At 40.0% G+C, this 22,232-nt stretch overlaps 2 protein-coding genes across 5 annotated transcripts in view; one reads left to right on the plus strand and one right to left on the minus strand.

Moving 5' to 3' along the window:
• The window catches only part of EVC2 (EvC ciliary complex subunit 2), a 79,513-nt gene extending 65,551 nt beyond the window's left edge, over positions 1-13,962 (plus strand). For all 4 annotated transcript variants that reach the window (XM_075499729.1, XM_075499731.1, XM_075499730.1 and 1 more), the window contains 5 exons: positions 2,610-2,827; positions 4,288-4,375; positions 11,994-12,187; positions 12,922-13,023; positions 13,510-13,962. In XM_075499729.1, coding sequence (XP_075355844.1) covers positions 2,610-2,827; positions 4,288-4,375; positions 11,994-12,187; positions 12,922-13,023; positions 13,510-13,783 — 876 coding nt within the window. In that variant the 3' untranslated portion in view covers positions 13,784-13,962. The remainder of the gene's footprint in view (positions 1-2,609; positions 2,828-4,287; positions 4,376-11,993; positions 12,188-12,921; positions 13,024-13,509) is intronic.
• Positions 1-22,232, minus strand: part of EVC (EvC ciliary complex subunit 1) — a 510,906-nt gene that overhangs the window by 125,640 nt on the left and 363,034 nt on the right. The window lies entirely within an intron of this gene.

Here is a 22,232-nt window from a genome sequence, read left to right on the forward strand (position 1 = left end):
ATAGTAGAAACTTTGGAAAGGCCTTTTCCCTTCATCGTATTTATTACATACTTGGTATATGCCAGTTTTCTAATCCTTTTTTAACACTTCAGTGCTCTGCATTCATAAGGATTTTTTTTTTTTTTTTTGTTACATCTGCTATTTGCAACCATCCAAGTGAGGCTTGGGAGAGCACTGGAGTAGAACAAACAAAATGGGTTTTTAAGAGCAAAACCTCTTTGCTAGAGGGCATCATTAGACAGCTATTGCTGTGAAAACTCCTGGTTAAATTTTAATGCTGTCATCTCTACAGAGTTTCTCTTAGAATGGCAGTTAGAATGCTTATATGCTTCCAGTTTTGTTTAAATTTGTATTAAATCTGTAGGAAGTAGTGAAAGTTGTATGGAGGTGGAATATTAAAAATAAATTAATCTGGAATTATCATAGAATGCTTTGGATTGGAAGGGACCTTTATATATTATCTAGTCCAACCCCCCTGCAAAAGCAGGGACATCTTTAACTAGATCAGGTTGCTCAGAGCCCCATCCAACCTGGCCTTGAATGTTTCCAGGGATGGGGCATCTACCACTTCTCTGGGCAACCTGTTCCCTCCACCCTCATTGTAAAAATTTTCTTTCTTAAATCCAGTCTAAATTTGCCCTCCCTGAGTTTAAAACCATTGCTCCTTGTCCTGTCATAACAGGCTTTGCTAAAAAGTCTGTCCCTGTCTTTCTTATAAGCCCCCTTTAGGTACTGGAAGGCTGCTGTAAGGTCTCCCATCAGCCTTCTCTTCTCCAGCCTTCTCCAACTCTCTCGGCCTGTCCTCGCAGGAGAGGTGTTCCATCCCTCGGATCATTTTTGTGACCCTCCTCTGGACTCGCTCCAACAGCTCCATGTCCTTCTCATGCTGAGGGCTCCAGAGCTGGACACAGTACTCCAGGTGGGCTCTCACCAGAGCAGAGGGGCAGAATCACCTCCCTCGACCTGCTGGCCATGCTTCTTTTGATGTAGCCCAGGATACGGTTGGCCTTCTGGGCTGCGAGCACACATTGTCAGCTCATGTCCAGCTTTTCATCCATCAGTACCCCTAAGTCCTTTTCCGCAGGGCTGCTCTCAATCACATCATCCCCCAGCCTGTATTGAAACCGAGGATTGCCCCGACCCAGGTGCAGGACCCTGCGCTTGGTCTTGTTGACCCTCATGAGGTTCACACAGGCCCACTTCTCCAGCTTGTCCGGGTCCCTCTGGATGACATCCTGTCCTTCTGGCATGTCAGCTGCACCACTCAGCTTGGTGTCATCTGCAAACTTGCTGAGGGTGGATTATAGCCTTTTATGCAGTAAGTGTAAGAGGGCTCTGCAAAGAGGTTGCTTTTAGGTTCTCTATCCTTGAACAGATGAAGAAAAAAGATTGAAGGAGAGACAGAAGAGAGATCTAGAGTAGTAGCACCAGATTCTTTAGCCAATGTGCAAGAACTGAGTTGAGCCCTATTTTGGGGGGGGGGAAATAATTTCAGGCATCGTTTAAAGTGACTGTTATGCTTGGTGTACAGGGACTGTCTCCTGGTGATCAAACCTTTCTCTCTTGCTGTGTTTTATTTCTGCTCCTTTGTTGCACTGGCTGCAAATTTAAACACCTGTACTTTAAAACAAATCTATCGGAGTACGCAGGATCCCCTAATGCTGATGACATCAGTGATAGTTTTGCCAGTCAGTGAAACAGACACATCCAGCTATATGTAAGTTTGCTTCATCCCCTTAGAGATAGCAAGGTAATATTCAGTTTTGGTGTTAGGAGAGTGGATCGAAGCTCCAGTGTCCAATCTTGCTGACTGGGGAGCAGATGCTTACTTAGAGATGCTATGCTCCAATGAATTTCTAGTCTGAATATGGCCGATGAGGTGGAGGAATAGATTAAAATTCAGCGTGTTCTCCAAGCTACAGGTTGGGAAGTAGGGTGCTGAGATATTAAGCAACTTGTTTGAGGTCAGACAACAATGACACTGGAAAACCAGTGTCATATGAAGCCATCCTTCTGGTGTCTAGTTTGACTCTTTGACCAAAGAGAGATCTTTGGCATGAGGGATCCAATCCACTTAAGACTTTGGTTTTTAACCCTTTGATTTTTAGAGCATTGTATTTTAACCCTAATTTTATCACACTAAATGTGAATTACTGTCTCTTGACTTCAAACCTCTGATATTAGCTGTTGATTCAGTATAACTAAAACTAGTCAGTCTGAGTTTCTCAAGCTGTTTCAGTGGCTTTATGCAGCTTATAGGTGAATTCTGATAGTGCCATTCTTTTGTTTGGATCTCAGCCATGCTGGTAGTGTACATTCTAGATGTCCTCTATAGTGGAAGGTTTCGGAGAGCATCGACCTTTAACATAATGAAAATTGACTCATATCTTTAGCATTGTTCTGATATTGATAGCATGCAAGTCATGTTTACTGAAGCCATGCAATGATTTGGAAAGTGTAATGACTGCAAGTGGCTGGGTAGAATGAGAAATGAATAAACTAATATCAGAAATTCTGATACGATCTTTTTTTTTTTCCCCACTCCAAATGAAATTTGTTCTTGCAAGTTAAATTAGGACTTTTTATCATTATGTGTTTTCAACCTCTAGGAGATTGAAGAACTTGACAGGAAGCTGGAGTATGAGATGTTGCATAAGGAGTCAGCTCAGCAGCAGCAGCAGCATCTAATGAGTAGGCAGAGGTGGACTTTGGATGGATTGGGACTTTCAAGTGAAGCTGTGGAAACGAATGTAGACAGACAGCTGACAGTTCTGCTAAGACAGGCCATGAATAAATGTAGGCAACTTATAAATCTGCACCAGCAAAGGTAAGTGCTTTGGTCTCAGATTTTACTAAGTTACTGCAGTCCTTATAGACCATAAGATATCACAGAGAAACAGCAAGCTAAATGTTCTGCTGTGTTGGGGAGGGACTATACATCTATGTTTGAACAGTGCATTTTTGTGATGTGGCCCAGAGCATAACTGAGGAGTCTTGGGAATACTGAAGTAAGAAACATGAAATAATAATAACTTAGTTACGTATAGATTGTGATGTATTGCATGGCAATCACCATTTCTTGATGGGGACAGTGGAAAAATAACAGTACTCCTTAGCAGCAAGGAGGAAAAGAATTTTAATCCTGTTGCTTCATCTCCCAAGAAGATAGGTAGGGACTTCAGTGAAACCTGATCTGATGGGGTCAGAGGAAGTAGCTGAGACAATTTAAATTGAATTTCCATCTCCACTGTCACACTGTAGAATGAATTCCCTGTCACGCAATCATTTTTGATGGGATATATTAACTCTTCTTCAGAGACAGGCTCAATTTCACTTTTCCCTGGCCAATTTTTCAGTAAAGATATTGGTGGAAAAAAAAATGCCTCTTGGGAGGTATATAGAAATCTGTCTTGTCGTGAAAGTTGCCTAGCAAAAATGGGTGATAATTTGCAAAATTGCAAAGTATTGTATTACATTCATTAGGGTTACAGGAGTTAGAAATTACATTTCCACATGTATTGCATAGCATTAAACGCCTACCACATTTCAAGGTTCGTGTACAATCCTGAGATGGTGCTTTCCATTACAAAGAGGGTTTTCTGTGAAACAACTGATATATTAAAAATGGCTTTGATAAGCTTTGAGTGGAGCTGTTGCACTCTTAAGTCTGTTTTATTCTGAAAGGGCTGGAGCTCTACTTGATGTAGATTAACGACTCTCCTGTTGCAGAAGTAGAGAGTCACTAGAAAAGCAGATAGGGTACTGGCTTGTGGATGCTACTGTAGAGAAACATCAGCGAAGCCTTCAAAGAAATTGCAACTAATCTTTACTATTTGCCTGAAAACATAATGGAAGAAACAAGTTTTATACTTTTCCCAGATGACATAAGGATGGCTTCGTAATTTGGTCCAGAAACAAAAAAATCACCAGTGGTGAGGAAGTTAACTGTTTACTATTATATTCCAGCAACAAAAAGATCCACAACTTGCCATAAAGTGTGGTGATGAAATTTAAAGAAGAGGATGGGGACAGGTTGAATCATGTTGCTTTGGAGCAATTCCAGATTTGAATTGTGTGCAAGAGTATAGCCTTAGATTCTGCTCCGATGTTTGCTTGGTGGTTCAGGGGAGAAAGGAGAAGTTGGCTTATTTTAGAAGTTATGCTGCTCACCCAACTTGGCTGACAGAAAGATATACTTCCTGAATGGATGACTTTCAGATATTGTTTCCTATAATACGGTCATTGCACCTGGGAAGATTTCAATGTTAATTCTGTTTTTCACTCCAGCTTGAGAGATGAGCAATGGAATTGCGCGGTGCTTGAAGATCTCCTGGAAAATATAGAAATGGATGCATTTGTGGCACTTTATAGTCAGGTAAGCATGAAATTGAACAAAGCTTCCAAGTTTAAATTACAGCTGTATCCGGGAATCAGCTTTCCTTGCTTTTTTGGGAACCATTACAGATCTATTTGGACCCAGTTTTGCTAGTAGTCACTACCAGTTCTGGTGTTTGCAGCCTGTATTATCATTCACTTCAGTTAATTCTGACCTACTTTCAGCCTTTTGAATTTTACTGAGTTACGCTTCTTTTAGTTCACTTGCAAATCCTTTCCAGGGGTTGTCCTGTTGCATTTCATTCTGTGGAGAGAACTAAATTGCCTGAGTTTCTGGTTTACAGAGAGATTTACAGTCTGATTTTCATGTAATGAGACAAGGGTTTCGTTTAGGCCTTAATCAGTGTTAGAAAGGATTTGCATTGGTTGTGTTACAAAACTAAATGGTAGAAGGACTGCTAGTTAAATTTTCTGGTATCATTACTCATATTGTTTTCAAAAAGAGCATCACCTCTTCAGGTAATTTGCTGTCCGTTGGCTGCCTGTCAGTGCCACAAAAGGCATTAAAAATTAATTGCTGTTGTCCCCAAGTCTTATCTGCAGGCCTTGGTTGAGATATGTAGCTACCGTCAGAAGAGACTTGGTGTGGCAGCTTTTTGCATCCAAGTATCTTGCCTCTCAGGGCCAAGTGTGGTCGCAGTCACCTGTGTCATAAATTGGGAGCTTCAGAGGCCAGCAAGCCAAGGACGGACCACTTAGACTAAGGGTGTCTCGGCTTTTCCTGCGACTGAGCTTGTTTCTGCTCGAGTTTCTGAGCTCTTTATCCTCTCTTGAGCTGGATACCTATTTGAGGAGAGCTGCTCTCATGAGGAGTTGGAGTGAGACTCCTGTATATTATATCTGTGTTAGGAGATTCACCTGAAAGGTAGCACATGTTTTCAGATCCTTACTCTGATTTGGGTAAGGAATTTGCATTAAGATCTCCTAAAGCTCATAGGAGCGTGATAATCACTTCAGTCTCTGCCTCTTGTGTGGATACTCGGGCCCCATTCAGAGCGGAGTCCTTCCGTGAGCCTCGCAGGAAGAGACTTACCTCTGAGTTATCTAGCAGCTTGATGGCTAAGGTGCAGTCCTGGAATGGAAGATCTCACTTTGTGCTAATGAATTAAATCAGGCAGAGTGGGAATTCAAATCTCAACATTCTCCAAGGGCATGCTATCCTCTGGGCGTAATAATACAAGCACCAAAACCCCATTCTGGTGTGTCTTGCAGAGTGTAACATTTGAAGGTGTTTGCTGAGGAGGTCATGACTAGCGTTACCAGCCTTCCAGTTTTGAATCCAAGCTATGTGTTCCTTTTAGAGTTTGGGGCTTTTTTTTAGTATTATTATTATTTTCCTCTTTGATCCCCCCCCACCCCCGCCTCCTGTTGCAACTGGGTTTTTTGGTTTGGTTTGTTTCTTTTTTTTTTTTTTTTTTTCCCCAAACCGGCTTGCTACCCTGTTGGCCTTTACACTTTGGGATATTGTAAGTGGATGTGGCTGTCAGGAGCTGTTGAATTCTGTTCCAGCCTTCAGTTCCTTCTCGCTGTTTTCTTCCCCCATGGCCTACTGCACATAGGGCTCCTAACATTTTATTGGGACTTCATAGAAATAGCATCCTGCTGGCACTGATAAAAATTTTTGCTGCAGGCCTTTGTAGGGTCCTTATGATGTAAATATTCACATGATAGTGAGTTTTAATCTGATTAATCTCTATAACTTTAAACTTTAAATGTATTCATTTATGCTCCTCTAAAATAACTTGCGTAATGCTGACGAGGCAGTCACCCACTATTTCCAGTTATTCATTCAGTCGTGGAACAGTGGTGTGGGCAGTGACAGCTGTAACGCTTTTCAGAGGCAATACTAAATTTGAGGCTTTATTTGCCCATTTGTAGTTGCAGTTAGTCTAACAGCTCAAGATTTCAGAACACTTTTCTTTTTTTTTTCTTTTTTTTTTTTTTTTTAATAAAACAGGTAAGGAGTTAACAGGCTTGTGTGAATATTTTGCTGAAACATACAGTGCTTCAGATACATGTAATATATTATGATAAATACAAGTCTTAGATAAAATAAACTCCATTCAACATCAGTGGAAAATAAACATCAGAAAGATACAAAAATAGCAGATGCTTTGAAAGGTCCTTTGGGCTTTGTTGATCTTTCCCTGTACTACTGTGGTTTAAGTCATTGGTCTTGATGGGCCATAGTCTTGTGAATGGGCCACAGTCTTTATACTGTTGGTTTTTTTTTTTTTTCCCCTGGTTCATTATGTATTTATCTGACAAAATACGCTGCATCCAGAAATGCTGGCCATTGTAAAGGCTTTAAACAGCACAGACCAGCTCCTCCAGATTAGCACTAGTGAGACCATTATCATAGTTTAATTTCAATGCTTTTAAATCCACTATTGCCTTGCAGTCTTGGATTAATTGAAGAGACCTTGTACAGTGTTTATTTAGCAATTTCATAGGCTGCCAAAACCAGTCACCACTGAGTGGGAACTTTGAAAGAGAGAATGAAGACTGCATTAATCTCATACTGTGGTTCTTAGCTTGCCATACTCCTGGGCATAGAAGGGCAGGAAAAAGATGCATGTAACAAGCCAGCTACTCAGCAGAGGAGTTCTTACCTTGCAAAGGATGTTGTGAAATCTTTTTCTGCTGCTCTTGAGTTTGGTTGTCTCTGGTAGAGCCTCAGCATCTACCTTCCTCATGAAGTCATGAATTCAAGATGTGTGGCATGTTAAGATGAATGCTGAAGCAGCTGTGTAGGACTTGGTGGGAGGGAAGAGAGACAAACCCAGTGGCTGAGTGCTACTGCTGCTGGCTGTGAATCATTCATTTTGAGGGGAACCCTATCCCAAGAGAGGTTGGCTCTTTTCTTAGATTTCAGTTCAAAGACAGTGCTCTTTTTCTTTTGGAAGTGTTAATCATATTTTCCATTGGACTGCCCAGGATGAACGAGGAATATGCTGGTTTTGCACGTTATTGTGGCTTGTTTTGGTCCTAGAAAGTTTTATAATTAAATACTGACGCTCCTTGTTCTGTATTCCCCAAGATCATACTGCTCAGCTGGGGCGGGGAAGCTGGATATTGCTTTTCTACGACATAGGTAAACCATGTTGCTTAAGTTGCTGACAATTTAATTGTCTGCCTGTGATGGCTGTTAAGTTTCTTTGGTATAGATATATTGTGAAAGAGCTTCTGAACAGTATGGCATGTATTCTGCAAGTTGAGAGGTCAAAGTCATTGTTTTGCAGATTACAGATGCGTGCAAACAGAGTATGTCATAATTTTCACAGTACCCAGTCCTCTTAACACCCTAGCAGGTGAGCAATGACCCTTGATAATTACAGATCTTGACATCTTGAAGACAGATTTAAGAGCATCACTGTCACCTCACTGCATGTGAAAAACTGGACGCACTGTTCAGTGTATACTTGGGGGTCTGTGCTTTATGTTTTGTTCATAAGATTCCCTGAAGAAGTAATTGATTTGTGTAAATATGCATTAGATATACCATTGGGGGTTTTGTGTTTATATTTATTCATATAAAGCGTAGCCCAGAGATATTCTGGGACGTACTTTATTGAAATTCCATAAAACCTATAGATATTTACCCTGCAGATATACAAAACAAAATTTCTGTTCTCAGCAAGTATAATAGTATAATAACTCCAACTATAATTCCAAACCTGACAACTCTTAATTCAACTGTAAAGAAGTATGTGCTTAGTAGAAGAGTAATTTATTAATTTATTAAGGCTCACATTGTAACATATTCCTTCTTTTGGATGTGCTTATCCTGTGAGCTGATGATACAGGAATTGATTTTTAAATATTTCCCCCCCCCCCCCGTTTTCTTACAATTTATAGAACGCATTACATTGGCAAGTATTAGGAAACTGTAGCTGTTGTACCTCCGTATCTTACACCCATTCTTTTCTTTAAAAAGGATTTTCCCCTTTAGACTAGTTTTCAGAACTGTGGATGCAGCCCTCTCTGGAAAACCAGTAAAGTTTTACTTACCTACATTTCATGTTTCAGCTTGCATCCTAGATGTAATAGGTCAATTTCTTGAATGATAGTGAGTTCAGGATCATAAGCCTCTGGCTAAGAAGTTATTTTTAAATAAGGTCATAACTATAGCCTCAGGTGCACTAGTTGCGTTTCAGAGACAACAGATGATGCAGGCAGACTGTCATGTGGAAACAGCACAGTAAGCTTGAAACACAACATGGATCAAGTTCATCGATTCTTGCATTAGTTGTTTAAATACACATTGCTCAGTCCAAATACTTAAAAGTAATTCTGCTGTTTGTAAACTACAATTCATTCCTGTTTTTACTTTGACCAAATTCAGAGAATACAAATGAGGTTATTGGTGGCACAAGTAGCATTTGTATCCATTAGATGTTATGAAAAAAGTGAATTCCCAATCTTTGTAGTACCTTACCATATAATATACCTGAAGAATCAAATTCATCCCACACCGGAGGGCTTTTGGTCTGACTGGTGCGACCATTCCTGTGTTTGCACATTCACTTCTTCTTCTCGCTTCTGCAGGCTGGTGTGGGTAGCTGTGAGCATCTGGAAGTGCTGCTCACTGCTGGAGCATGTTCACACATCAGCACTCCCTTTGCCGTACATATGCTAGGTGCACCTGGCCGGTGGGTGCCTGTGCCACTTTTGGTACTGTTGACAGCGTTGTGGCACCTTGCAGATTACTTAATCGTGAATTCTGTTGTGTTAGAAAATCATCAAGCGTTGTCTCTCAGTCCAAATCATACTTGATGCAGAAAGGTAAGGGTCAGAGTGGAGAAAAGAACATTTTAAACAGGAAACTATTACAGAGGAAAGCAATACTGAAGTCATGATGTTTCAATCATCTGCGTATAAATTACTGAATTATTTAGCCTGAGACCATTTAGCCAAAAAGGGCAGAGTAGGTCACAGAAATGTGTCATTTTTATTCTCACTTAATGTTGTGTTTTGTAAGTTTCTAGAAGAAGAGTTTTTAAAGACCAAAAGTACAACACAGTCTGTATACAGCTATAGAAATTAAACTTAGGTGTCTGTATTAAGATTTAAGCTCTTTCTTACATTCCTCTCCAGAGAAGAATCAAATAATTTCTTGCCCTAAGTAGGCTGAACAGACATGTGTTTTACCTAACTTTGGTACCTGTTTAGGGTGAAAATATTGGACGTTTTAGATTCCAGGTCAATTTACCAATCTCTCGTCAATCTTAGGATTTTGTCTTGTTCATTGTAGTATCTCAGTGGTTTCCATGGAAAACCTATAACAACACTGAAGAGCCCAGTGTGCTGGTTTTGGCTGGGACAGAGTTAATTTTCTTCACAGTAGCTAGTATGGGGCTATGTTTTGGATTTGGGTTCGAAACGGTGTTGATAATACACCACAGAGGTGGTCCATAAACTAAGGGAATGATATCTGTGTATTGTATCAAAGGATGGGAAGCGGGGTTGGTTAATGAGGATGTATTGGATAGTGTGGCACCTGAGCATGGCATAAATGGTATGGAATAAGGGGTGGAGAATGTACTGGTTTTGGCAGGGGTAGGGTTAATTTTCTTCACAGTAGCTAGTATGGGGCTATGTTTTGGATTTCTGCTGAAAACAGTGTTGATAATACAGGGATATTTTCGTTACTGCTGAGCAGTGCTTACACAGAGCCAAGGCCTTTTCTGCTCCCTACCCCACCCCACCAGCGAGGAGGCTGGGGGAGCACAAGAAGCTGGGAGGGGACACGGCTGGGACAGCTGACCCCAACTGCCCAAAGGGCTATTCCATACCATATGGCATCATGGGCAGCATATAAAGCTGCGGGAAGAAGGAAGGGGGAGACATTTGGAGTGATGGTGTTTTGTCTTCCCAAGTCACCGTTACGTGTGATGGAGCCCTGCTTTCCTGGAGATGGCTGAACACCTGCCTGCCCATGGGAAGCAGTGAATGAATTCCTTGTTTTGCTTTGCTTGCGTGCGTGGCTTTTGCTTTACCTGTTAAACTGCCTTTATCTCAACGCACGAGTTTTCTCACTTTTACCCTTCTGATTGTCTCCCCCATCCCACCGGGGGGGAGTGAGCGAGCAGCTGTGTGGGGCTTAGTTGCCGGCTGGGGTTAAACCACGACACCCAGGAAACTTTGGGAAGTGACTAGTTTTCCTGCCTTTTGGAGAGGAGTTCTCTGCTTGGGGAATGGTTATGGGAAAAGATTGATTGATTTCTTTATTTTGTGTGGCTGTCTAAATTTGGGTTAGGGCTGCTTTGGGGGCGATTGCTTTGGTTTTTACATGGATTTAGCAGAACTTGTCCTTTACAGAGCATCCTTTTGGAGAAATGGCTTCTTTTAAAGCAGAAGATTCACTTAATACAGGGATCTCCTAGGTGCATTCGCTCCTCTGAAAATTTGTCATGCAAAAAAGAGGCAGAGTTCAAACATTTGCTGTGACATTTTGAATCCACTATGGACAAAGAAATTGGCTGTCTTCCTGCATGGTGGGACCTTGTGGTTTTTTTATGTGACATGAGCTTGGTAGTCATCTCCCCCATCAGTGCTTGTAGGATAGTCTATAGAGCGGAGGTGACTCAGCTGTCGTGAGTCATCTCGAACGTTTGGCACGTTTTGCCTAACTTTGGCTACCTGAGATACATGTATGGTTTGAATAGACTACAACAGCATTTTTATGGCATTCTTTGAGGTATTTAACTTGCTTTAATTTGCTCTACTTTTTTCTTTCCATGTAGTTCTCAATATATTGTAGACTGTCTATATTTGATACACATGACAAATTCGCAGAAACAGCCCTGGGGACACACTAGTTTTGACAGCAGAGGAGAAAACAATGGGGTTTTGGTGTTCAGAGGGGGGCAGGAAATGGGGCTGGTTGATTGTTAGGGAACAACTAAATTTGAACTTACTCGTATAGTGTTCAAATAGACTATGCTTTACCACTGACCTTTGGGCCAAAAAAGAGAGGACGTTTGGAAAAAATAAAAAACAAACACCAAAACAAAACCAGTTGTTTCCTTCACCTCTTAACAAATTTTACAAGCTTTTCTCTGAGCTTAACACAGAATCTGGTGTTAAGAGAGGCTGAACAATGAAGCGCTCAACCATGGCAACATGTAAATGTTGTCATTAGGTTTCAGAGGCTATTTTTTCCCCTAATTTTACAGATCAAAGGAACGTCATATTGCTTCATTGCTCTCTTGAAAGGATTTCTTTATAATAGTACAATCCATAAATTAACTAAACCTTACATGCTAGAATATGGTTGCATTGTGATTTTTTCAGACTGAAGGGCATCGAGGACATGCCCTAAGCACATACACTAAGATCAGCTGGTTGTTTAACATTTACATTGCCTATATCCAGAATGAAATGGACAACTGTAATATATATGGGCCAGTGCGGGTAGAAACAGTGAATATGGGACTATGAGCACTTGACACCAAAACTGTCACTATAAACGTGATTTTCAATAATATTTTTTGTTTCTATAATGAATAATTCTTTAATGATAGTAATTAAAATTTGCTAACACTTTTTTTTATTTTCAATGCTAAATTTATGTCTTCTACTCATTAATCTTGAAGGAGCTCCGACTGGCAGGTTATTTAGCTAAACTGACAAGGGTACCAATGGGGATGTTGCACAGGATCCTGAACTTGTTGCTGCCCTCCAGCTCACAAAGTGAGGTTCTTTCTGTCCTTGATTCCATCAGTAAATATTCAGATGGTGTTGCTGAAAGTGACAGTAATGCAGATGAGTCTGGCAGCTGTAAGAAAAGGTAAGTGTGATATTTTTTAGTAGACCACTGCAAGAGAAGATTATTGCTTTACATGTATATGTATTTGCTGGACAAGCAGATTAGATTTAGAAATCCTGTTCTGATCATTTTCTTTCTGTTGACTTTAATTGGAGTTTATTAAAATATTTTCCTTCCATCTTTTTGTATTTATAATATTCATAGCACACCAGATTTCAGGTGTCTGTAGCTCCTAAAGATATAAATAAGGTCCTCCTTTCTAATAATGGAAGTTTCAATCTTGCAGATGCCTGTCCCTTTGTAGGTCATTACTAAAGTCCCAAGTGGCCACTGTTTTTCCCTTTACTCACAGAGACAGGTAGTCTCCCAAGAGCCTTCATCCCTCCAGTTTATCCCCATTAACACCAGCTGAATAGCTTTGCAGGTGACACCAAGAAGTGCTCCCAGACCCTCTCTCCCAACTCCCTGCCATGACATGGGAAGGGGAGAAAAGCAGATGTTGTGGCACTGGGCCCTCTAGTTGTCAGATGTGAGTTGTCAAGGAACAGATAAGGGTCCTTGGGACCATGTCCTGAGGTGTGATCTTAGCTGATTTAAATGATTTGTGGCAGGGCAGCAAAAATCCTTGAACGCTCTTGCTGACTGTTTTCATGGTATTACTGTCATGGGTTTGGTAGCTAAAATCAGAAAGGGGAGGCAAGTGTGTATATTTGGGGATTTACTGCTGGGAATTTTTTTCTTTCCTGCTCCTTCAGGAAGAGCCAAGAGTTGTGGCAAGCACTGGAGAACAAAGTAAGGCAAGATCTGATAAACAGAAATTTGGAACAGATCCCTTCTCTAAACAAGAGAAAAGACAGGTAAGGAGAAAACAGGAAGAAACATACATGATTTTTTTTTTTTTTATACTTCATTTCATCTCCGAAGGTTTCTCTTATATCTGTTAGAAATCAGAAAATAAGTTCATAAATATGCATTTTCTGACACTGTTCTGCTTTTTGGTGCTTGTGTTTCCTACAACATATTTACACATCATAAGCAATAACAGTAAATGCCTAAAAAGATTTTTCCGTACAGATCCACAAAATTCACATGTTTTTCATATACATTGCCCATCTTCCCTATGGTTATTTATTATGAGGTTACTTTTCCTTATGCAATTTTGTATCTCATAAAATGATGTGCAAATTATTGGGGATTGGAATGGAAATTACAATTCCGTCTGTTGAAATATTATTTTCTTTAGCTTCCAAAGTCACCACTTCTATGTCAGGATATGATGTCGGAAGTTATGCTTTTTTGGCCCAAATTTTCATTTTTCAATTCAACTTTTTTCATTAATGTAGCTTGATAAAGAAGAAACAGCTTGCCCTCTTGGAAAAAGCATCATTCATTCATCTTGGATGTTCACCTACACATCCTCCTATGGAACAATCTGATCCACCTGTTTGTTTGAACACTGCAACTGCCGAAGTCATAGAGCAATTAGACACAGGAGAGAAGGTATTTTTGTTCCGTGAGCCGAGAGATCCAATACTTGCTTTGCATAATTCTCCAAGGAAAAAGAAAAAGAACTTTCTTAATTCCAAAAAGGCTGCTCGCGCAAATATGGACTCATGAGGGCAACTTCTGTTCAAAGTGTCAATTAAGGAAGAGGAAGTTACTTAAAATTCAGTAAAATAATGAGAAAGAATGAAGCGTGCAGTTTAAATAACACGTGCGTTGTTTTAATCTCATTTGTCTGACATTGTAAATAGCTGTAATTTTAGAATGGCACAGTTAGCAATGTGCATTGTGCATTTTTTAAATTCTTGTCAGTGTATGATGCAGTAGATGAAATATGGGTGTTTTATGATGCACATTCTGGCAGGCGGGACTTGGTGTTCCTTCAGTACATTTTGATCATTTTTGCACTGATTTTACTGTAGCTGTATTTTCATAATTTATATAGAAAGGTTATTTATTACATAAAGTAAGTATTGATTTACTATTCTTGTATTTATATATTCTGGTAATAAGCTGTGGTATAGCAGATGACATGAAGAGATGAAGTGGATGACCCACAAATCCTTTGTTCTCTGATTTTCTGTTATTCTAGCTAATTTACTGTTTAATGTTGTGTTCTTAATAGGCTTTGAATGCTACTTCTGCAGTCTGTGTTCTACAGTGATAGCTGGTAGTCTAGATCTTCAGCATATACATAGGTACTTAGCCTTACATCCTGGAGTAACTTCAGCTTCTCACATTGCTTCTAAACTTACTTCAGTTGAACTATGAAGGTGGCTACAGTTCAAAACTGTGTTTAGTATTTGCAGGCTGTTGCAGTCTTTTTTCTTGGTGAACCAATATCATCACACTTGCTCGGTAGAAAAGGGAAAAATGTAAATGGGAGTGTAATACCTTCAGAAGCTTTTTTGATTGCAATGCTGCCAACTGTCACAATTTTAGGTGGGTATTTTTGAAGTCCTTATTCCTGGATTTCTCTAAATTGATGAGAATATAATTTTACATTTTGAAAAGAGTTAATTTTTAAAGCTTTCTACTTGACAGAAAGACGACTGTAAAGATGAACCCTAAAAACAGGAACAGGAAAAGGCTAATTAAAAGAAACGCGTGTATTTGTTAATGTTTCATGATATTAAAGCCTGTTTTGAGGTTTTTTTGAACTGTATTTAAATGCTATGCTCTGAGGATACTACGATAATATATTTTGCAATTTTTCATGTATTTCTTTGTATTAATAGGGTGCCAATTTCATTTTAAAAATTAAAATGTTACAATGTACATGTGTCTGCAGTTGGCATCTATTCCAAGTGGGAAAAAACATTTTTTTTTTTTTCCCCCCACTTCTCTTGACAAGTTTAAATATTCATCCCATAGTAAACACCAACTAGTGTTTCATATCTCTATTAGCATTAGAAAATGTATGCAGTAATTAGCCTGCTAATCCTAATTATTTTTTGATTGCATTCTTCAGTCTTTTCATAGAAGTCATCGCTCTCACAGAAAGAGGAGTTATCAGGGTTGTGGGAGTTCAGAGTCTCTACGTTATTTAATGTGTCTGGTATGTTGTCCCCAAGGCGTGGGTAGGTAAAGGTAGGGTCTGTCCTACCTTGGAGGTGGGTCAGAGCAGTATAGGAGGAGGCTCAGGCGTTTCAGAAAGGGGTTTGGCCCTATGCAAGAAAAGCAGGAAAACCTGAGCTGTGCTCAGGGCTGCAAGGAGCACTTGAAAGCTGAAGTACCCTCTCTTGAATGTGAGTCTCTTCCAAGATTTCTTTGCAAGCCCAGACTCTAGTCTGTTACAATACAAAAGGGAAATAACAGTACTACTGATCACAGATTAGACATTGGGGCCAATAGCTTTAATCAGTTACAATAATACAATGCAACATCTGAATATTGATTGCAATATCAATTTATTATCCTTAACATATAATAAACCGTGTGTCTAATAATAGAAAGCTGATTTGTAACTCTCTCGCACCTCATCACGAATTTGAAGCAGCTCAGTGATTGTCACTATTCTAGCAGGGAAAGTCATGCCCTGCTATGAATCAGTTTCATATCATGCAATACATATTCAAAGAAATGTCCAGATCTTAACATCTCTTGTGCCTTTATGAAAGAAGTACTTTGGTACTTTATGAAAGAAGTACCTAGGTAATAGCCCACTTCAATAAAGAGTTGACTTACGTTCAGCTTTGAGTTGTTCAGAGGACATAGGAGGGCCAGCTGTTTGTGTAGTTCCATGTGCATACTATAGGTAAGAGCATCCGTATTTCACAGTTGAAGTCTTCCAAGGAATGCGTGCTGGACAAGCCATTCAAATTAAGCCCATTTGGCTTCATAGTCATCAATAAAATAAGTAATATAAGGCCAAATTCTTCAGGATTTTGAACATTATCCACATGAGGCAAATTGTTCTTCATTCTCACTAAGTTAACATCAGAAAGGGACACCTTACAGTCTGGCTGAACCTCCTATTTTAAACAGATGTAGCCAAATTAAAAGGGTAAAAGTATCTGGTAAGGGTACTAATACCATGGTCATTGTAGAATTGGGACTTCAAAGAAATGCCTCACTTGTTTAGCAACTCTTCCTGTTGGTTTCTGCCTGGCTATATAATGCATTTTACTGACATTGAAGGTCCTGGAAATGAAGGACCCTCTAATTAATCCCACAACTAATTGTGTTCCCCTGGAAGTTCATTACTTCTCATCTTGTCCCTCACTGTTGACGATGTACTCCCATCTCCACTGCGGCTGTTTTCTCCCCTCAACCTAAAGCCATTCACCAAGGAGCCAAAATGTGCAAAGAACAGGCAGAAGTAACTGTCCTTAGGCAGTGATGCTTTAATCCACACAGTAAAAACTGACTTACTGGCAATGGTATAATTTATTGAAGAAATTGTTCTCCACGCTGGACTAATAAACTGTAGCTTTTTGTTATCATTTCTTGAACGTGCACTTAGGTAATGTTAGCTTGCAGTCTGCACCCACTGCACAGTGCATCCCTTGTGCCCAGGGCACTGCCTGGGCACAACCTGGCTCCCAGTTCAGGATTTTCAGAAGGCTTATGAGTTGTGCACAGGCTCCTTCACATTATTGTTAGCCCAGCTTTCTGCTCATGGTGTGATCCCTCATGAAGGACCACGTAGTGTTTGTCAAAGCAGAGATATGCATCGGTAGGGGACAAAATGCTAGCGCCATATAAAGACGCAAAGAAAATGATTTTAAGATACTTTGGCCATTTTAAGATTAAATGGGCACTGACTGGAATGTTTAAAATTGTCAAGGTCCTTAGTATCTATAGATTTAAACAGAATCAGTATCCATATGCCTCTGGATCTGTGCAACTGTTTGCAGTGGGGTGAGTAATTATTCACCGGATTTTCTGCTGTGTCATATTATGATCCTGTTGTTCATGTTGCATGCTGTAGTTTCCTCATGAATGCATTTACTGAAGTGTAATTAATTTGAGTAATGAAGTTCTTTGCTACATCTATTAATGTAGGCTGAAACAAAAATCACAGTGTCATGGATAATAGTGTAAAGTCTGCATAGTGCCCTTTAGAAGAATAAGATTTTAGAAGATTGTTTATTCTCCTTGCTGTATTTCTGGCCTGGCATATCAGAGATACAGATAACTGGATTAGCATGCAAGACATGTTGCTCACTCAGTTGTTTAGTTTAACTCTAAGGTCAAGCTTTTATTTAAAAGATTTCACTTTAAAGGGTTTTTTAATAGAAAGATCCCACATGGTGAAAAACATCTTGGGGAAGATGTACAGAAAATGTTGTTCTGCAGTGACTGAGCTGAAAATGTTTCCATGAAATGAGTGAGTTGAGATTTCCTACAATAAGTTTCCGTTTCATTTCCCTGTCCTCAGTATTACATATTAGTTTATGATAAAGTAGAATACAGATGCTAAGCCTAATGAAGAATAATTAATACCAAAGATGAGTAACTGGATGTTCTGGTAGAGACTATCAACATTGTGTCAAAAAGTCAATCAATTGTAAAGAAAAGTGAAAATACATATATGGACCTGGCCCTTTACTACAGAAAAATGTAAAAATGGAAGGAAAAGGGGTGACATTTTTGTGGAATTGTTATGTTTAGTAGGTAACTTTATCTTCACTTATTGCTATAATAGTTTTAGTTTTGGATTAATTTTTAACGTGACAATGTCTCTTTAATAAGGTCAATTCTGCAAAATAGTCGTCTGCTTTATTTGAACCTGGGGAAATCATGCTGCTTTCTTTCATTATCTTGTATTTACCCAGCTGCTCTTTTAACACCTTTATTTCTTCTGGGGAAAGTTAAGTTTTTATGCTGTTATCTTAATACAACCCAGTGCCAATAATTACACTGCCTTTCATCAACAGCTCTCGCTCCCCAAGAGACTGACAGCAGGATTTTCAAAGCACCGAACACCAAGTCCACTCACTCCGCTGACCCAGTTCCCCCTCTGCCCTATGCTGAAATGTTTCGCTGCTGTGCTGATGTAACTGGTGCAGACATAGGTGTACCAGCATAAAGCTTATTTTCCCTACCGAATTATAAAAGCTATATTGTCATAGGCTGTTGAGAGCTGTATGAGAGTTCATACGAACACTTGTACCAGCCGAGCCGTACCATGCAGGTGGTGAACATTATCCTCCTAGCTGGGTGCTCCAGGTAGGATCCAGCCTTTGCCGCCTTCTGCTTCTCCACTCAAGTCCTCTTCTGCAAAATGGCTGGCAAAGGCCACCAGCTCAGGTCTCCAGTGCTCTCTTTCCATTTGTTTTCTTGTCATTCACAGGGAGCAAGGCAGGGAAAGTCAGGCTCAACACTTGTGAAAGACTATACAGTGTGCTCAGCGTGCACCTTTGTGTTGCAGACAAGCTGTGATATAAATGGTCCATTTAATGAGAACTGATAATGCCCATCTCTGTATTTGAGCAGTCTGTGCTTGTTGGTATGTAAAACCACTAGTTGCTTTTCCCACCTCAGCTGTATCTAGAAGCTTGAGAGCCATGTTGACTGAAAGCAATTTGTTTTCCCCAAGGTTCAGACATTCCTCTGGAGAGCAGGAGACAGACATTTGGTTATATGGGCAGGGAAGTGAATTATATTTTGAAAAAGTCAACTTCTTTGGAGCATCTTCTTCAATTATGCCAGAGAAGCTACCTGCAGAGAAGAGGCTGTGTGTTTTCAACCACTTTTGTTTGAAGGAAGATAGCTGAATAAGAAAATAAATTAAAACCTGGAAGTGGCAGGTATCATTCCAAGCCAAAATAGCTCTCAGAATCTGAGGGCAGAACTTGGTAAGTTTGAGCATTGGTGTTAGGCTTTAGTCCTTAATTTTATATAGTTGAGAATGACATCTGGTTACAATATGTGAATGGTTTTGTAGTTACTCAACAAAAATATCCCTATGCAGAATGGTTCAGAATGAGTAAAAAAATTACTTTCAGGAGTATAAAATGAAAGGCTATTAGAAAATATTCTGAGTGGATAGATGTGCAATGTCTGTATTAATTGGAATAAATGTATAATTGTCAGATTTTTCCAATATATTTTTGTTCTGCTTATTCCTTGACCATCACTAGTAATTAAATCTGGTCATGTCTGCCAGCAGATTTTCATTCATTTGCTGTTGATCACTGGTAATTCATTGCTCTAAAATTACCATCTTGGCTGTATCTCCAAATTGTCCTTTATGCATATTGCATACACAGGAGTATGTTTGTCATTGCTCTTGGTATACTGTAGAAACTGGGTAATTCAGGGTTGCATTCTTGAAAGTGATCTCTTTCAAAGCGATCTCTGCTTTCCCATCCTTATGCCTTGAAGAATATCGAGGAGATACCAGGAACTAGAAGCTGTTTTTGGAAGTTTACTGTTTTGGGTCTTCAGACTGTCTAAAATATTAGGAATGCCCCATATTCTTTCTGGTAATATTTTTAACCAATTATCTCTTCTACTGATGAGCAAAAATTCTCAAAATCTTCAATATACAATATCTTCTTTTTTACAACTCCTATATAATGATGAAATGTTCTCATGCTCGCAGTTTCTCAAATGAGAAGGAACAGAGTAATTCAATGACAGTTTTAATAAAAATAGTTCTTTTCACAGTATTTTTTTCCAAAAGTGTAAGATATGTTTTTCTTAGAGAAAAATTTGTTTCCCTATGAAAAGATTTGTCTCTTTGATGTCTCCTTTTCACCAGGGAACAGAGAAAAAGATGTATTTCTATCCTGAAAGCTGGGAGATCGGGCTCAAGTCCTTGCTTTGTCCCATGTTTCCTTCCTAAACCTCCCTTTTTTTCCAGGAGAATGAATATGTTAGAGATTGTGATGCTCCCTGACTGGTTAAACCCCATGTGAATATATACCTATTATTATTATTATTATTATTATTGTTTTCATTTTCCCTTTAGTTGTATGGTTAGGCGATGGTTTGATGAACACTGAGTAGCTTTGTGGTTAGCTGGTGAGCTGCCAGTGGCCGAGTCTGTCTTGGTGGAATACTGCACACTGCTTTTCTGCTCACACCTTTCAAGAAAAGTACTCCCCAAGCCCCCTTACCCTCCTGCCCAGCTAATGCACAGGACCACCAGCTGTAGAGAAGTACAGGAGAGTACAGGAGATTTGAGGTGTTCAGAAGAGTCTTTCCTACACTGATAGATTTCATCAGCTGCAAATCAATCATGTACAGTATTTCCCTCCTTGCCCATAGTTTTTTACAGCAGGGTAACATTGCTAACCATGTCTCTGATTCATCATCCGTGCCATTCTCAGGACCATACTCTCCATGTATCCTTAACGGCATTACGATCTGTTCTCTTCAGACCATTCATTTGGCTGATTAAAACTCCTTTAAATTTTGATCTTGTCCTTCAGTGTGCTTGTTGCCTTCTCCAGTTTGGTATTGTTCACAAATTTAATAAGAATACTCTTTATTTCATCTTCCAGGTCATTAGTAAAAAGGAATAGAACATCTTCCAGGTTTCAGTAAAAGAATCCATAGTTGTTAGCAGTCATAATAAAGCAGAAGGGAAATCAGAAGTAATCCAAGACCCGAACGCACATCTTCAGCTCATACCCGCAGAGAGGCAGGCTCCAGACAGAGGCTGTCGTACCTTCGTCCTAAAGAGTATGTGATGGTCCACACATACTCTTTTGTTGCAAGGATACCACAGCGTAAACCAAGTCATGGTGTTCTGTGGGGAGGGAGGGGAGAGATGTTTTTTGCTTTCAAGTACTGTATAAAATACTTAGATGCCATGTTTAAAACAAAACAAACAAACCAGGATTACTACAGAATCTATCAGTATAACTTACGCGGCTTTATAGAGAGATACAAGCCTTCCAACAAGTTCTAGAATAATGCAACTCTTTCCTCTCACAGTAGAGAAGAGGAAAAGCCACGTCTAACCATTCAATTGATATAAATGTTAGATTCACAATTCTGTTTACTAACTTTTGATGTTATTTGTATAACAAGCTGGCATGCTGTTAACATGATTGTCTTTTTGAAGGGATATAGTACTTTTAGTAGAGTATGTTCTTGGTTGCAGAGGTACCGGAACAAATGAGGTCCTGGGTTCCATGGAGGACCAGCTCAGACAGTGATGGTGGTGAAGAGTTGTTTGTGCAATTCAGACCTGTCAGGACCGACAGTACGGTGCTGATCTCAAAGAGCTCCAGTCCACCCAGATAGCAGCAGCAGAGCTGAAATTGTGGGGTTCTCCTGGTGTGAAGACAGTGGCTCTGTGCAACAGCTAGTGATGGCTGCAGTGTTCTAGAAACTCCTTGTGTTCCCAGCTGAGGAAGATAATCCTTGGGGGGGGGGGGGTCACTTTTTTTTTTAATGAGGTCTACTAGAGAGATTAAATATATAAATACAGGCTTACTTGACAATCTCATTCTTACTTCTGCACGTAGTCCCAATTACATCAGCACTAAGAAGCTGCCTACAGCATTGGGTCTGTATCTTCAGTCTCCAAGTCTCCAAGCCCAGATAATCATGCTGTGCCCAGTGAGAACATCAGTTGTCTGATCCCTTTTCTTCTTCCATCTCTGCTCAACACCCTTGGGAAGCACCCGGGATGAACTGGTTCCTTGCAGGTCAGCTCCTACCTTACCCTCCAGAGTCTCTGCCTTGTTGCACAGAGATGTGACAACTTGTCACATGCACTGGGAGCCAAACACCTAAGGAAGGCTCGGGGCTTTTCTGTCAACTCCTTTCATCCAGATTTGGTTTTCTGTCGTGAGTGAGTTAAACCAAGAAGCCTGTGTGAATCCCAGTGGTGGGTGAATAAAGATCTGGGAACTGAGGCCCCGGTTGTGAATAAAACAAGTGAAAAATCATACCGACACTGGAATAAGACAGTTCACAGCCAACTGTTGAATATGCAACACGGTCTCTCATAGGAATTGGCTCCTGAATAACACTGCAGCGGGCGAGAGAGGGTTCATGAGCTGTCCATCTCCTCCAAACCAGGCACAGAAGAGTCGCGGGTTCAGCAAATTTCCTGTAGGCTGTTGATGCGCAGCAGGAAGCTATAACACTAGTGGAG

The sequence above is a fragment of the Mycteria americana genome, chromosome 4 (genome assembly GCF_035582795.1).
Source record: "Mycteria americana isolate JAX WOST 10 ecotype Jacksonville Zoo and Gardens chromosome 4, USCA_MyAme_1.0, whole genome shotgun sequence".
In the NCBI taxonomy this organism is placed as follows: Eukaryota; Metazoa; Chordata; class Aves; order Ciconiiformes; family Ciconiidae; genus Mycteria; species Mycteria americana.